This window comes from Tauraco erythrolophus, chromosome 2 (genome assembly GCF_009769465.1).
Source record: "Tauraco erythrolophus isolate bTauEry1 chromosome 2, bTauEry1.pri, whole genome shotgun sequence".
NCBI classification, from domain to species: domain Eukaryota; kingdom Metazoa; phylum Chordata; class Aves; order Musophagiformes; family Musophagidae; genus Tauraco; species Tauraco erythrolophus.
In genome coordinates this window covers 56,412,147-56,429,023 of record NC_141466.1, presented here as the reverse complement: position 1 = coordinate 56,429,023, position 16,877 = coordinate 56,412,147, and the positions used below count along the sequence as shown (strand labels likewise).

General features: G+C 43.6%; 1 protein-coding gene across 1 annotated transcript; it reads left to right on the top strand.

The window, feature by feature from the left end:
- The first annotated feature begins 675 nt into the window (after window positions 1-675).
- PDIA6 (protein disulfide isomerase family A member 6) lies at window positions 676-16,611 on the top strand. The gene is made up of 13 exons (XM_086608387.1): window positions 676-712; window positions 3,813-3,954; window positions 5,206-5,263; window positions 6,000-6,126; window positions 6,623-6,729; window positions 8,796-8,929; window positions 9,344-9,458; window positions 10,505-10,645; window positions 11,839-11,923; window positions 12,017-12,089; window positions 13,163-13,321; window positions 15,295-15,391; window positions 16,135-16,611. The coding sequence occupies exons 1-13, from the start codon at window positions 679-681 to the stop codon at window positions 16,201-16,203; spliced, it is 1,341 nt and encodes a 446-aa protein (XP_086464513.1). The 5' UTR covers window positions 676-678; the 3' UTR covers window positions 16,204-16,611.
- Window positions 16,612-16,877: the final 266 nt, after the last annotated feature.

Below are 16,877 nucleotides of genomic sequence, written 5' to 3'. Positions count from 1 at the left end.
TCTGTTTCCTTGGCCTAGGGCAGATGCAGCTAGCCTAATTTCTACTTTTACATGCAAGCTTGCGACTTGTAAACAGATTTATTTATTTACTTATTTCAAATCTAGATGCCTGCCTTGGTTTTCACAGTGACATCATTTAGACTGCCAAGTCCCTGAGACTTATGTTTGCACTGAGAGGCAGTACAATGTTCGGGCAGCGAAGAGGACAATCCACTGGCCTGCCTTCCTTATCCCTGAAGACCAGCGTGGATTTCAGCCTAGGCCCGGACAGCCCCCACCGCGGAGGCAGGGCGAAGCTGGAGCAGGACCACGGGCAGCCGCTAGAAGCAGGCTGAGCACTGTCCCCAAGATAGCGCGCTGGCCGCGCTCACGAGGCACGCCTCTGCCGCCCTCCGCAACTCCCGGCCAAACCCAGGGAGCCGCCAGCGCAGCTAAACCGAACCCCACCACCCTCCTCTCCCACCACCCTCCTCTTCCTCCTCCTCCGCCCCTCAAAGCCTCCTCCGGCCACTCGCGCCCCGCAGCGATTGACGCGGCCGCCCTCCATTGGCTATCGCAATGCGCGAGCGCGGGCACCGCCAATGGGCTGCGGCCACGGCAGGGAACGCGCGGCGCGTGGGCGGAGGGGGCGGGGCGGGCAGGCTCTAGTCGCGGCGGCTGAGGGAGTTGGGGGCAGCCATGGGGGCGCGCGCCGCGGGCCGGCTGTGGTGGGGTAGGAGCCGTGGGCTAACGGGGCGGCCGCTGAGGGGATGAGGGTGCGGGGGGGTGGTGGGCCATGGCTTCCCTCTTCCCGAGCCCCGCCGGGGGTGTGGGCCCGTCGTAGCGGGAGGGGGGCTGGGCGCCGGGCTGAGCGGGAGCCGCCGTGCGCCCGTCTCCCGCCTGGGAAGGGGCGAGGGCTGCGGGCCATGCGGGGCGCTCCGCGGGGTGGCCGGCGGTGGGGCGGATGGCTTATGGAGTCCGGGGGCAGAGCCCACAGTCGCGGTTCGGCTATTGCTGGTGCGAGCCGCGGTGCCGCCTGCGGTGGGGTGGGGGGCTCAGTGGGCTGCGGGAGCGCAGGTTGGTGGCCTAAAGATCCCAGCAACAACACCACAAAAATTAAGAAAACGATGCTTATCTGTCACCTTAATAACAACAATAAAAAAGGCTCTGCGATTTGCAGTAAGCGGTGATGTTTTATTTGCCTGAGTGCCGTGATCCGAGGCTGTAAGGGCAGGAAGAGTAATGGCCGAAGACAAAGGGAGGAGCCCGTGGAGAACTGTACTTCCTTTTCCCTTCCCCCTGCTGCGGGGTCGCCTGTGCCGAATAAGTCGGTGAAGCGGTTAAAGGGTCCCGCTCGGATGCTTCTGTAGAAACAGCGACGGTGCCGGTGCTCGGGGCTGAACGGGGAAGGCTCTCGCTGACCGGGCGCACGTGTGCAGGGCTGTGGGAACTTCAGCACACCGAGCTCTGCTGCAGAAGGGCCGGGTATTTTAGGGAGAAAGTTCACAGAATCGCTATCATCATCATCATCCTGTAGAAAAAGCTTTTTTCCATAGCTCTTCAGACTTACAACTCGGTTTTTCGATGAGGGCTAATAATACCAGCGTGGAGCTGCTTTAGTTGGTTTAACAACACTCCTGTCTGTGTAATTCACTTACATTGGAAAACAACTTTTGAAATCAGATTATCTGAGATTTTTTTTTGCGTCATATTAAGGACAGATTCGCATTTTCCTGACTTAAATGCTTGTAGGAAAATTATCTTTTTATTTGCTAAAGATGAATTAAACCTTGAATATTTTACTATAGAAAGGAAAATTATGCCCCCAGTTCATGAGTCATAGTTTAAAAAAATATAATGCAGTGATATGTGACTAGGTGAATTTTACCATGTGCTTCCTTTTGTGAGCTCCCTTTAGCAGATGTTTTTGCGTAAGCTAGAACTTCTCTATTTGAAGTGACAGAAAGGGCTGGGTGAACTCTGTTCAGCTTCCGAATATATTCTGCCACAGATACCTTTAGGTGATGCTAAAATACCCTGATTTCAATTTAATGGTCTCATTCCATCTAGAGAATGGTTTCTGTCTTGAGAGTGGCTCTAACATTCAAGTAGCTTTTTCCATCCTTGTTTTCTTTACCCCAGCGGCAGCTGCTGCTGTAGGTCACTGTAACATGCTGTGACAGCCACAGATCGCTTTAGAAGTCAGTTGATCAGTGCTGATGAAGTGCAGTTTGTGTGTGGGCATGCTGAATGGAGAGAGCCCATCTAATGTGTAAATCTGGTGCTGGAAACCAACTAGGATCACCCCAAAAGAAAAGGGCTGGATACCAGGGTTAGAAGAAGCCGTTAGGAGGGGGAGTGGTGTGACAGGCAGGGTGCTGGGTTGCAGTGTGGCGATTCAGTCCTGATCTCTGGTTGAGTAGCCTGGAAGATGTTATTTCTGTCAGCTTTTCTCACCTGCAGAGTAGGTGTAATGCAACTGACTTTTCTTGAGCGGGACTGATAAAGCGTAGGTGATGCCATGCAGTCTGTGTGCCATGTGCTGTAGACTTTCTGCATCGCTGAACTGTATCTTCCTCTCGCGTTCAGTCTTGAGAATGTACAGCTTCCTATGCAAGTTATTAACTGCTCACAGCAAAGCTGATTTTTGCCTAGTTCTAACTTAGATGTCTGAGCTCTTACCTCCACCCCGGCCCCCCCCCACCCCTACTTTGGTAGATTAAGAAAAGTCTTTTCCTGTATGGATTTTATTAGAGATGCTTGTCATCTTTCATCAGGTCATCTCTTAATCTCTCTGACTAGGTAGAAGGAAGGATTATGAAGTTTTACATGCAAAGTCTCAAACAATAATAAGATCCAGAAGTGACCAGAAGTAGGAAGTTTTTCTTAAGATAAAGCAAATTCCTTGTATCTTTTAACGATTTTTTTTTTTAATATTCTAAAAGTGCTTGGCTTGTTAACCAGAGAGCTTTAGCTGTTGTTCTCCAGTCTGACACTAGAGAGACAAATCAATGGTAGATTAAGATCCTCATGAGCTCTTGAAGGAGTGAAGAATGAAGGAGCTCTTTACACTACCAGTGTATCAAGTGCTGGTCCTAAAATCAGTGTAACTGTTCCAAGAGTTGTTGAGACAGTCCTGAGTTATGTGATCCTATTAAAGATGTGCTTGAGTGCCTGGTGTGCAAGAGGTATGGGCAACTGGCTTAAGAGTTTCTGCAAGAAAGAACTGAAATAAGATGTAGCTGATTGTCAGGATCCGTGTGGAAATTCTGCTGGTCTTGTACCAGTAGTAGTTAGGGTAGAAGCTTTGACTAAATGCTCTCTGGAGAGCCGTAGCAGGAGTGGCATAACTCCAGCTAGCTTGAAGCACAGAGAATATATTACATGATCCCATGGAATCATGATGTTAGGTGAGGAGGAAAAGAATATATCTTGCCTTAACTTCCTTTTTTTTTTTTTCCAGTCAAGCTGGAATCCCTTTTCCTTTTTTTTTCCTCTCTAGAATCATAGAATGGTTTGGGTTGGAAGGGATCTGAAAGATCATCTAGTTCCAACCCCCCTGCCATGGGTGGGAACACCTTCCACTAGATAGGTTGCTCAAAGCCTCATCCAGCCTGGCCTTGAACACTTCCAGGGATGGGGCATCTACAACGTCTCTGGGCAACCTGTTCCAGTGCTTCACCACCCTCATTGTAAAAAATTTCTTCCTTATATCTAAGGAAGGTGGGTTTTTTCCTGCTGATTTGCAGGGAATGAAGAGATGATTTAGCCATGACAACAAGAGAACCATAAATGTCCTCCAGGAATGCTGATTGCTTTGCTTTTTGTTCTAGGCACAGTGAGCTGCACATTATTCCTGGCAGTTAACGGTTTATATTCAGCCAGTGATGATGTGATAGAGCTAACACCAACCAACTTCAACAAGGAGGTCATTCAGAGTGAGAGCCTGTGGCTCGTGGAGTTCTACGCCCCATGGTAAGAATTACAGCTGCATACTTGCTTCCTCTTGTCATGGAGGAGCAGCACATGAATCTGTTGCTCATCAGTCCAGGATTTCATTCAGTTGTTGGCAGTACAGTTATTGGTTTGATGGCCTTGTGACTAGCAAAATAGCTGTAGTTGGGATTCCCATTTTAAATATTGTCACTGGGGAAAAAAAGCAGGAATTGGTTTCAAGTTTGCAAATGGGGCCTAACAACAAAACCTTATACGCCATTTTACTACTTCAGTTTTTTTACTGAGATTAGTATTAAAAATGACTGATCAAAGTGCAATAGGTAATTGAGAAGGCCTCTGACTTCTGTCTTTCTGAACCTGATTCTGATGTGAAAACACAGGTCCGAATTCACACAGAATTTCCAATTTCTGTTAAAAAGTACTGGCTTTATGCATCTTAATTTAGCACTTCTGTTTCCCATCCTGCTCATGTCCAGATTATGGAGTCTTTTCATCTTCCATGTAAATTCTGGTGATGCATATTCCATCTTTGCACAAATCCTCTGTAGTATTGTCATCCAAAGCTCCACATTCTGGAGAAAGGGGCCTTTCATTGCAACAGCCTGTGTCTGGACTGAGAGGTTTATGGGAAAGATTGCTGTGCCTCTTCTAGTGTTGTTGCAGCTTTATGGGCAAGGGGAAGCTTTACTGAGCAATGACAATAAAGTGTAGAACAGGTATAAGTAAATTATAGAGAAAGCTCCTTTTTCTCTGCGGACTTGTGCTGTGATTATACATTAGTTGCTGGTCAACTGTTGGTTTTCTCCCCCCAGACACCTCCAGGTGATGGTGTGCTACAAATTCTTTCTAGTTAAGAAGATATCTCTAGAATAGACTTTTCAGTCCTCATCACAGATCTGTTTTAGCTTGCAACAAGCAGACTAGTGTACAAATCTGGATTTTGGTGCTCATGTTTGCATCTGTGTTAGGAAAGCCAGGTAGCTTTTGAGAGATGGAGGTGTGTGCATATTTTTGTATATATATGTGTGCGTGTGTGTATGTATGCACCTATATAATACACATGAAAGCTTTTCTTCAGAAGTCTGAGTGATGATATGATGTTGTGGCATGACCTTTTCCTCTTTTCAGGAGTAGGTCTAAAGTCTCACATAATTTGCTGTGTGTGGCTGTTCTGTAATTGCAAACCCAACAAGGCCACTCTGTACTCTGTGAAATAGTTATCAGAGCTGAATGACAATTGCTGTTTGTTGTTTTTTTTTTTTCTAAAAGGTGTGGTCATTGTCAAAGACTAACCCCTGAGTGGAAGAAAGCGGCGACAGCATTAAAGGTAAGTTTAACCTTCCAAATGTGCTTGTAGCAGTGGATTGAGGAAGGTTTGTCGTCTGGCCTGGGAACATGGAGGTGGGATTTGGTCCCCAAAACCGTATCACTTTAATCGTTCTTGTACAGCCAGAGATGGGGCCAGTCAGAGGCATTCAGTCTGGGTTTTTGTGATTTTTTTTCGTTTTTTAAAAGAAGGCATTGAATTGTAGAGGAAGCAAGGTAAATTCTGTCCCTGTGGATTCCCACTGCTATTTTCTAAGGCTGCTTTTAACAGCACCAGAAGACATTAGAATCCAGCTATCCCCCTAAAAAACATGTTTTTCTTTTCTTCCTCACTATCCTGTCACCTGCCTTTGAAGTACAGGCACAGCACGAACTGAATGTTTTACCAACAGCTTAAAGTTGTGTTCATGAATATTTCTTTAATTACAGAAAACTTGGTTATGTAGTGATATGCAGAGCTCTGGCCTATGTAAGATATAGTCTCCTTTTTAAAAACAAACAAAAAACCAACCAAACAAACCCAACTGCAAACCAACCAAACAGAAAACCCTACCAAAACACCCCAAACAAATGGACATATGTGGTGTTCTGTAGTTTAATGCTTGAGTGGATAACACGTCTCTTTTGGTGACTGTTTTGTTACCCTCCTAATAAATCTCTCTCCAGTATGCACAGAGTATAAAATGCATTAAATCACTGTCGAAGTCTTGTCTTAGTTTTCATTTTTGTTTCCACAGGGTGTAGTGAAAGTAGGTGCAGTAGATGCAGATAAACATCAATCCTTGGGTGGACAGTATGGAGTCAGAGGATTTCCAACTATCAAGATGTTTGGAGCCAACAAAAACAAAGCAGAGGATTATCAGGGTAAATGTGGTGCTCTTTCATGCATTGCATGCCTAAAAATTTCCCTGAATACAGTAATTACGGTAGCTGTTACTGCTGTCTTGTGTGGTGTTTCCTTCCTGTCTAGTGCTTCTTGTAACTGAGACACAGATGGGTGGGACTTGTTTGACTAAATTGTGCATGTCTTAGCGTGGGCTAACAGTCCCACCTGCTGTTTGTAGTTGGTGGAGGTTGATAGACGATTCCAAAGAATTACTCCTTTCTTCCTGTTTACTGGGAGCTTGCCACAGTCATCCCCATCAGATAAGGTGGATAGTTAAAAAGTGGTGTAAAGTCAATCCTGCAGCTTGTGTTGAAGTTAGTGATGTCCCACCACTAGTACCGTATCACTCATAGCCCAGTCCTGCTTTTCCTGAAAAATCCTTAGGGTGAGAGAGTATTAAGTTTGTAATTAAGTCATGGGCCTGCCTTAAACTGGCCTTTTGATGCTTTGATCACTCATTTTGCTGTGTTGCAGGTGGCAGGACAAGTGACGCTATTGTTGATGCCGCTCTAAGTGCTCTTCGGTCCATGGTGAAAGACCGCCTTAGTGGCAGAAGTGGAGGATATAGTTCTGGAAAACAGGTATTTGAGGGAACGTGTGGGTTTGTTTTCAACTGGAGACTGTCCTGTACAGGAGATCAGGGCTCGTGCTCCTGACTCAGTTGACAGAATGGTTGAGGTTAGAAGGGACCTCTGGAGGTTGTCTAGTCCAGCCCAGTACAGGATCAACTAGAGCAGGTTGCTCAGGGATGTGTCCTATGAAGTTTTGAGTATCTCCAATGACTGACTCCATACAGACTGCACTCTTTGGGTAGCCTGTTCCAGTGTTTGACCACCCTCACAATAGAAAAGTTTTCTCTAATGTTTAATTTAAATTCTTGTATTTTAGCTTATGTCCTTTTTGTACTGTCACTGGGCATTGCATAGAAGAGTCTACCTTTGTTTTCTTTACTCCCTTCCACTTGGGTATTTATCAACGATTAGGATCCATGCTGAGCCTTCTTTCTTTCCAGCTGAGCAATCCCAGCTTTCTCAACCTCTTGTCATATGTCAGATGCTCAAAGCCCTTAATCAGCTTTGACCCTTGGCTGGACTTGCTCCAGTGTGTGCATATACTGGGGAGCCCAGAACTAGACCCAGCGCTCTAGATGTTCCACACAGTAAGGGAAAGATCACCTCCCCACACCTGCTGGCATCTCTCTGCCTAAAGCAGCTTAGGAGGCTGTTGACCACCTTTGTCACAGGGGTGCATTGCTGACTGATGGTTCAACTTGTCCATCAGAATCCCCTGGTCGCTCTCTGAAAAGCTGCTTTCCAGCTAGTTGGTCCCCAGCATGTACTGGTGTATGGGGTTATTCTTCCCCAGGTGGAAGACTTTGCATCTCTCTGAACTTTGAGGTCCTTATTAGCCTCATGCTGCAACTGGTTGAGGTACCATTTGCCTAGTCCTAGTCTAAACTAGATGGATGAGGCTTTTTTAATGGGGTAGTGTTCTTCCGAAGTTGGCTTGCTTGATTTCTCCCTGAAGGTAAATTGAAAAGGTTCTGACTGCTACTATGGTTTCTAAATCATGGAGCAAATTCACTCCAAGATCCTGAGGCTGGCCAGATAGAAGACCTGGATGGACTGTACCCTGTAGAGTGTATTGCACTCAGATGTTTGTTTTCCCTGGAAACCAGGGCACAGTGAAGTGAGGGGGTTGGAGAGCACTTTGTTCTCAGATAAATCAGAGCATGAAGAACTGAGGAAGTGTTCCCACATCTTCCTGTTAGTCAGTTTGACCTGATTTCTCTTTTTTTAAAGAGAAGGTTCATTTGATGTTTCTTGGAAGTGCTATGGGAGTAGGCTGTATGTATCATCAGATCTAAAATGGGAAAGCCTTATCACCTAACACTGCCTGTTTTGTATCTCATTCAAATAAAGACCATTTGGTACAACATAAAATCATAGAATGGTTTGGGTTAGAAGGGACCTTAAAGATCATCTAGTTCCAACCTTCCTGCCATGGGCAGGGAAACCTTCCGCTACATCAGGTTGCTCAAAGGGGATGGGGCAGCCACAACTCCACTGGGCGACCTGGTTCAGTGCCTCACCACCCTCAGAGGGAAGAATTTCTTCCTTAGATCTAATCTCAATCTACCCTCTTTCAGTTTAAAGCCATTGCCTCTTGTCCTATCCCTACATGCCCTTGCAAAAAGTCATTCTCCAGCTTTCCTGTAGGCCCCTTTAGATACTGGAAGGCTGCTGGAAGGTCTCTGCGGAGCCTTCTGTTCTCCAGGTTGAACGACCCCAACTCTCTCAACCTGTCTTCATAGGAGAGGTGCTCCAGCCCTCGGATCATCTTTGTGGCCCTTCTTTGGACCTGTTCCAACAGGTCCATGTCCTTATGTTGGGGAGCTCATAGCTGAACACAGTACTGCAGGTGGGGTCTCATGAGAGCAGAGTAGAGGGGCAGAATCACCTCCATCGACCTGCTGGCTACACTTCTTTGGATGCAGCCAGGAGGCAGTTGACTTTTTGGGCTGCTAGTGCACATTGCCGGCTCATGTCGAGCTTCTCATTAACTAACATATGACACACAGGAGATGGCTTGTGTGGGAAACCAATTTTGGTTACTTCTCACGTGAGGGTCTGTTTGTTTCTTGCAGAGCCGAGAGAGCGGAGGTGGAGATAAGAAGGATGTGATTGAGCTGACTGATGACAGCTTTGATAAGAACGTCATGAATAGTGACGATGTGTGGATGGTGGAGTTTTATGCCCCATGGTGTGGGCACTGCAAAAAGTAAATGAGGCTTTTCTTTGACAATTCGGTTCCCTTTAGTACTCGTTTTTGTGCCATACTTTTATTCTCCTAAAAGGGACCTTGCACCTCTGGTATATCAGAAGTGAAGTGGAGTTTTCCATAAGGTGTTTTAATGAAAACGTGTGGGCTTTTCCTGCTCAGGGCACCTTGGTGCTGTTCTGGCTGCCCTCCTTCTTAGCAGTAAAACTCCCATTGGTAGTAAGATCCAGAAGTTATGTTAACCTTTTCATTCTTTCAAATGCAAGACTTGAGTCTCATTTGGGATAAGCCACCTAGCTGTCATTCTCTGCAGAGACTTATATTTTTCCTGAGCAAAGTATGTGATGTAATGTTGGAATACGATATACTTTTGCTAACTCTAACCTTGGAGAACTCATAATCTTTATTTTTCAGTCTGGAGCCAGAATGGGCAGCTGCTGCCACTGAGGTGAAGGAACAAACAAAGGGAAAAGTCAAGCTGGCTGCAGTAGATGCAACAGTCAATCAGATGCTGGCAGGCCGATATGGGGTGAGTGTGCTTTGCAGCAGTTAGTTTCCTTTCCATCTCTAGAAAAGTCAGATTTCCCTTTAATGCTTGCTGAACTGTTTCTTAATCTGGTACCACATAAATGTTTTGTGCTAAAAATAGTGTTCAGTGAAATGTACCATTTTTCCACAGAGAGTTCATTCCTGAATGTCAGAAACAGTATAAATAAATGGGGTGAGAGGAAAGGAATAAATCTGGATGTTGCTGATGAAAAAAGCTGTTTATTTCCATGAAGTCTTGTATAGCTTTATCATCTTAAGTGAGAGGTTTCTCCTTTCTGACTGTTCGTATGCTGGCTGAGCGTCTCCAGAACACACACATATACTTGTACGTCTTGGAGCCAGTGGTCAGGAGTCAATTTGACGATATTAGCTGCCTACATCAGCTATTCTGTGGGCCTAAAGTGAACTGATAAAGTCTTTAATTTTTAATACAGTACAGAGAGCTTGCAATGTGCTACTTAGTTTCCCTAAGTGCATGTGGCTGGCAGTTGGCAGGAGCACTGAACAAGTTTTACTGGAAGTGTAGCAGAGGGATCTGAAGGTCCACTTGTTGCCGTGGAAGCACAGTGCTGTCTTCCCACAGACAAATCAAGAAACTAATGTCTCATATGAAGAGTTAAGATAGCCCTCCTGGTACTTAAATTGGCAGTGCTTTGTGCTTCTAAACTGAGATGAAACCATTGCTGATTCATCAGACTTGAAACAGTGTTTCAGTGTGTGTTAACATTGTTTTGAATTGTTGCACAAATAGGAAACTACAAAATTGTACAAGTTCAGCCATAACATGCTGTGAGACTCGGTTTTTGTAGACATTAAATGTTGCTCATCAGCCTGGGCTGCGGCTCCAATGACGCTGTTGCATCTTCCACAGTCAGGAGGAAATGGCCCGCCTTTTGTAGGCAGGGTCTAAATGCCATAGTTAAATCTCTTCCCTTTCTCTTAATCTAGAGCATGTCAGAGTAGCAGGTAACTTCCACCATAAGTATTCAGATTTATTTGAGCTGATGGCTTAAACTTGTCTTGCAGATTCGTGGATTTCCCACAATTAAAATCTTCCAGAAAGGAGAGGACCCTGTTGATTATGATGGTGGGAGAACTAGATCTGATATCATTGCTCGTGCTCTGGATCTATTTTCTGATAACGCACCACCGCCTGAGCTCCTGGAGGTACTTCCATGTCATTTTCTCAAATTGCTTTTCCATCTTATCCTTTGCAGCAGTTTTTACAGGACTACGTGAACCGCAAATAAAACAGCCTAAGTGTGTTGCTGGCACACTGTTTAGCAGCAGAAAGTCAAGGATGACAAGTCTGATCATTCAGCTTTGTTATTTAATTTTTACTGTGAATTTGTTGTTGACCGAAACATTATGGGAATTGATACAGTGAAGGCACTGGCAGGATGGTACTAGGGTGTCTGAATCCTCTCTTGAGGAACGAGTGAAAAGGTTGGGTTCTATGCCCCATCTTTAATTACAACAAGAGTGCAGGGTTTTGTAATTTGTAAACTGCCCCCTAGGTCTTGCATGGTGACTAATCTTGCCTGTTGTCAAAAAAAACTCCACCTTCTGTATGGTGACTTCTAGTTTCAGCTTGATGGTAGATTTGAAATGGTGATCAGTTGTCTCCAAAGTAGGGTGCATGCAAGACAGTCCACTGAGGTGCAGGAAGAAAAAAAAATTGTGCCATTAATAAATTTTAAAAATATATTTTAAAATGGTGTTTATTTTATCTTTGTCATCCTTTAAAAAATGTATATTTTCTGTATGCTTTATAATGTTAGTACAGTAGTACATGTATATAATTGACATACATATTTTGAGGCTGAGTGCTTAGAAACTTTTTTACTGCTGGGGGTGCACAATCAAAGTGTGGAGACCACTGGTGTAGATAAATGGATTGATTGCTTTTTTTAAGGTAGATCTCACAAAACTGGTGTTGCTCTGTTAATGTCGATTAAATGTCCTTATCTTCAGCAAATGCTGCATCCTGCTGCCTCTCCTTACACTAGCAGTACCATGAGTTAAACCTGCAGGCACAGGTTGGGGTGTGCTGTTTCCAGCCCTGGTCCAAAGACAATGACTGAGCAAGAAGTGACATCTTACTGTGCTCTCTGTAAGCTTTATTTGGTATTGCTTGCTTTCGTGTTTCTGCAAGTCTTAACAGAAGACTTTGAACTCATTGTAGTTAGTCTTTTAGTTGAGAGACCAGTGAAGTGGGAGAGGCTTGTAAGCTTCTTATGTCAAGTTGTTTCAGTGCTTCTTACCTTGTAGGATGGAGTTGATAGACTGTTGGAGGGAAGTGCAGTCACAGCTGGGTAACCAAGTCTTGCTCTCATTGACTTTTTGCTGTTTTCTTCCAGATAATTAGTGAAGATGTTCTGAAGAGCACCTGTGATGCTCATCAGCTCTGCATCATTTCTGTCCTGCCTCATATTCTTGACACAGGTAGACATACAAGCAGACAGACTTCTGTATGAATTTGTGACTTAAAGCATGTAGTTGTGGTTTTTAACTTGTCCAATTCTGTCTAACAAACAGGAGCTTCAGGGAGGAATTCTTACCTGGATGTCATGTTAAAAATGGCTGAAAAATACAAAAAGAAAATGTGGGGGTAAGTGTCATTGTAGGCTGGTTGTGTTGGAAAAAATGTGAGTGTTTTTAGGGGTAATGGGGTAGAATTTGTGTGATAGTGATTTATGTGCAGATGAGAATTGTTCCTTGTTCAGGATAGTATATCTTGTTACTTCACTAACTGTACTGCAGTAGGGGATGCTCTGCTGATTTTTTTTCTCTTCATCCACTTGTCAAATTCAGCATTTACAAGTGATATCTAAGCGTTAAAGAGATCAGATTAAGCATCTTTTACTCTTGTCCTAAATGTTAAAATATTTTTGGGAAGTATTTATCCTGTTTCTTTTAGAGTCTTTTGCTGGTGGGTGAGTCTGCCAATATGACTACTGAATTCTTAAAAAAAAAAAAAAAAATTACAGTTCTTTAACAAATTTCATGGTCTTAAAGAAGCAAGCTGACAGACTTTGCCGTTTCTCATCCTTCTCTCAAGTGGAAGTTAGGATCTCTGGGACTTTTCTGGGAAGAGAAAGTTGTTCTCACACACTGACTGCTGTGAAAAAGGGACAAAATAGCATGAAAGCTTGGGGGAAAATGCTGAGATTGGTTGATTCCAGAGGTTCCTCAGGGAACTTGCTAAGCATTAGAGGAAGTGAATCCTGACTAGTGAGGAACTATACTGGGTGAAGTATTGGTCTTGCAGCCTTTAGCCAGAAATCTTCTACCATGGATTTGGGCATTACTTTTGTCATGTTTGTATCTCTGACTCAAGCCATTTTAAACTTTGCTTAATATATGGTAAAGTGCAGCAATTTGTTCAGATTGGTAACATAGTTCTTTCCCTGGACTGTCTTTCATGACTGTTCTTTTCATCCAGCTTTCAGTGGCTGTGAGCATGTGGCCGGCCTGGAGGTGCTGTTCAGGAGGGGCTTTCTTCTGTTACATGGCTCAATGTTGAGGCTCTGCTGTTCCCCGCTAACTTTAACAACAGTTGACACTGTCAAGGGCTGTTCAGAGCCCAGCTTGAACTCTGCAGGGTTGCAGGATATGCGTGACTTCAAAATGATTGTAGTGCCTATCCTAATTATTCATTTTGTATTTTATCTTTTCCTCAAGGTGGCTGTGGACAGAAGCAGGTGCTCAGTCAGATCTTGAGAGCTCTTTGGGAATTGGAGGTTTTGGGTATCCAGCAATGGCAGCTGTTAATGCTCGGAAGATGAAATTTGCCCTTCTGAAAGGATCATTCAGTGAGCAAGGGATTAATGAGTTTCTCAGGTACAAAATCTTTAGGTGACACAAATATTTCTGTAACTGGGGCTGTGACTCTTTAAACCAAAATCAGGCTGTCCTGAATTGGATGAGACTTGCACAGTTAAGAGAATTAAGATGATGAGCATTCACTGGAGTAAGGGAATAATTTCAGTGGGGATTGCCACTAATGAAGCAGTCTTTACCTTTTTGCAGTGGACTGAAATAAGAAGCTGGCATTTAAACTTAAATGGTAGTTGTAGTATAACTTTTGAAAACAGAAGTGAGCATTGATCTTAAGTTCTGGTTCTCTGGTAACCCAAGAAATTAATGAGTCAATACTATTTAATTCAAATGGTGTGTTCTGGTTAGTAATTGAGAAGTTTCCAGTTTGGGAATCTAAATGGGTGCTGTTGAAGTTCTTGAGGTTCTGTATGTTGCTATTCATCTTTCTGGTTGAGTCTGGTCTTGCCTTCACCCTCACATTCCCTTGGCATCTCAAACTAGTTGGGGGAGCTGAAGCAATCTATCCAAAAAGTCAGTAGCTCTCTGCTTAGCTCAGGTTCCCTGAAACTGCCTCTTGTGTAGCTGGGCAAGAGTCAGTGCTGAGAAGACTGAATGGGGAAAGGAAATGGAGAGGAGGACAGAAGGTGGCAGCAGCAGCACTGAAAGAGAGCAGCTAAATTTAAATTGTAACTTAAGCATGGTCAAAGTGAAGTGGAAACTCTCCTTCTAGGTAAACACCAGCTGTCATAAGGTGTATAAGAGCCTTTGAGAACTTATATTAGCAGTGTTGTTGCCATGTCCTTGCTTGGAGACTGGCAGAGGACAGTCAGAATTGCAAAAGGAAATGCAAGTCTCTTCCTACCTTGCCATAAGAAGCACATTAATTGAACCCTGTCCCTGCTGGATTACTGGGAGCAGTGCTATGTTCTCTTACCTATGTAAGTGATCAGACTTTCTTCATAACGTCCAAAAGGGAAGGTTCTCAGAGCATCAAGTAAAATTTAGGATTCAGACGCAAGAAAAGTATTAACGGACAGTTTGTACACATGCATGAGGGAGAAATGCCTGCCTTTCTCAGACATGGCAAATTTGCTTAGTCTATAAAATCCATCTTAGTGAAGCCTCTCCTGGTAAGGGTGGATGGTGCTTCCAGGACATAATAACCAACTTAACAGCTCATATTGCATTAGATACTTGATTTGGTATTGTCTTACTACAGACAATACTTGCTGGAATAATCTTACTTGACACTTCAGCTCAACTGTGCTGCCTAGGGAAATCAGCACAATAACAGGTGGTGTAGCTGGCTGTTAACTCAGCCTGTTGTGTGCAGGCTTTGTCATCTAATAGGCAGTCTCAACAGTGTTGACCAAAAGTAAGGAAATCACCACTAAGAAGAGCATAAAAATTGTAGACTCCACCTTGGGGAGGAATGCTTATTCAGTCTTATTTGTCTCTGAAAGAATGTTGAAGGGATTAGCTCTTCAGGATTTTAGTATTAGGCTCTTTGAGCAAGCCTAACTTGCAAGTGCAAGATGGGGTGTCTCAAAGCAGAAGCTGGTTGCTTTGTACTCAGAGTAACCTGTGGAGACTTAAGAGTCCACTAATAAAGATCACTAGAGATTTCAAGTAACAGTTCCAGGTGACTTCCAAAATCAGAATTATAGACTCCTCTTGGAGTTGCCTGAAGTGATAAATAACAAACTGTTAAAGGGGCTGTATTTGTTCATGAGTGTTACCAGGGACACAGCTGAAATATGAAACAGTGTAGCTCACATAATTTGCCCCAAAGTTAGCAATGCTGCTTTAAGGGCTCTCTTATTTTCTGTTTCTCAATTTGAAAAGCTTTTGCTTCCAGACGGTTTAGATTTGCTTCAAGAGATGTAAGCAGATTTCTAAGTTAACTTCCCTTTGTCTGAGGCAGGCACTGTTCCAGGTGGATGGAGACTGGAGAAATTTCTTAAATTTAACTTTTACTTTCTTTTTTTCCTCAGGGAACTGTCTGTTGGTCGTGGCTCTACAGCACCAGTGGGTGGTGGAGCTTTCCCTAAAATTCATTCAGTTGAACCTTGGGATGGCAAAGATGGTGAGGTAAGAGGTTCTCCATCTCTAAAAGTGCTGGTGACTTGCTAGGTTCAGAAGGGACTGGACAGAGTAACTAACAACTGGCAATGTGAAAGTTCTTGTTCTTCAAAGATTGTGGCAAGTTGTGTATGATTTCCCAGTATCTAAATCCTGCCACTCGACCAAACACCAGATTCACTGTCTGACGTGGACAGATACTCCTGCCTACATCCTGTTGGGTTTTAATCTGAAAGTTGAATCCCTTGAGGCTGAAATGTGTTACCAGCCATGCTGAGCGAGAGAGGTGGTAGTGTGTGCATTCAAGACCTGAATGTTTGTGGAGACTTTGGTTCTGCAGTATGCTGACCTTGCCATCGAAGTTTTAATGTCAGAAAGTCTGTAAGGTAAAGCACATGTAATAACACAGTGATCAAGTATGTTCTTAAGTTCAACATTGCCGTGAAAAACAAAGTTACTATAATCCTTTGATCTACTTCAGATGGAATTTAAATATAGAATATGGTAGTAGTTCTGTTACGTAGTTTATCTTTATTTGCCTTTATCGGGAGTATTTTTATTAGTAGACAACAACCTTCTAGTCTAAACTCTGATCACTTGTCTTGTGCTTAATATGATTTGAGTTTTTATGAATTAAGGAGATGACAGGTGGGAGCTTTACTCTCAGGATGAAGTAAGCATCTTTCAAAGTCAATGATGTCCCAGTGTTAGGTGCTTCTAAACACATGCTCAAAACCTTCCCTTTTTCACAGCTTCCAGTTGAAGATGATATTGATCTCAGTGATGTGGATCTGGATGACTGGGATAAAGATGAGCTGTGAGATCTTCAGGAAACTTCTTTTCTTGGGAGAGTTTGTGCAGCAGTTTGCAACCTGGTTCACAATCAGATGGATATTCCAGTGGCCTTTTTACAGAGAAATGGCATGTTACACACTGTGCTATTTGATGCACTGCAGCAGTGAACTGTACGCATCTCAAGAAAACATTGCAGAAATTCTATGAATTGTCATAACCAGTAAACTTGATTGTATTCTGTGTAACAAATATTTTGAGGACATCATAGATATTTCTTTGGAACGTCTTGGTTTTTATTTTGTTGGTAGTGTGCTGTTTGAGTGTTACTGGAGACTATTAGCGTAACCAACTTTAAATGTGATTTTTTTTTTTTTTTATGGAGGTGGACCCTGGTCAGCTTCTGTTTCAATTAAAGAATAAAACAAAATATTTTTAACACACAGTGTTAGTCTTGTATAGAGTAACAAAGGTGCACATGATAAAAACTATCCCAGTTTGGATGAATCTTGTACTGTAGAATAGAGAGAGGCTGGTGGAGAGGGGAGTCCTAAACCACCCCCTTGCTGTGAACGATCTTGGTAGTTTGGCCTAAAGCCTGATTAGACAGACAATCTTAGTTTAAATGCTCTTTAGTCTTCCTCTTCCTATTCCTTCTCAGGGGCTTTCTCTTTCTTTGTGCCAGACTTTGTAAGATCATTAA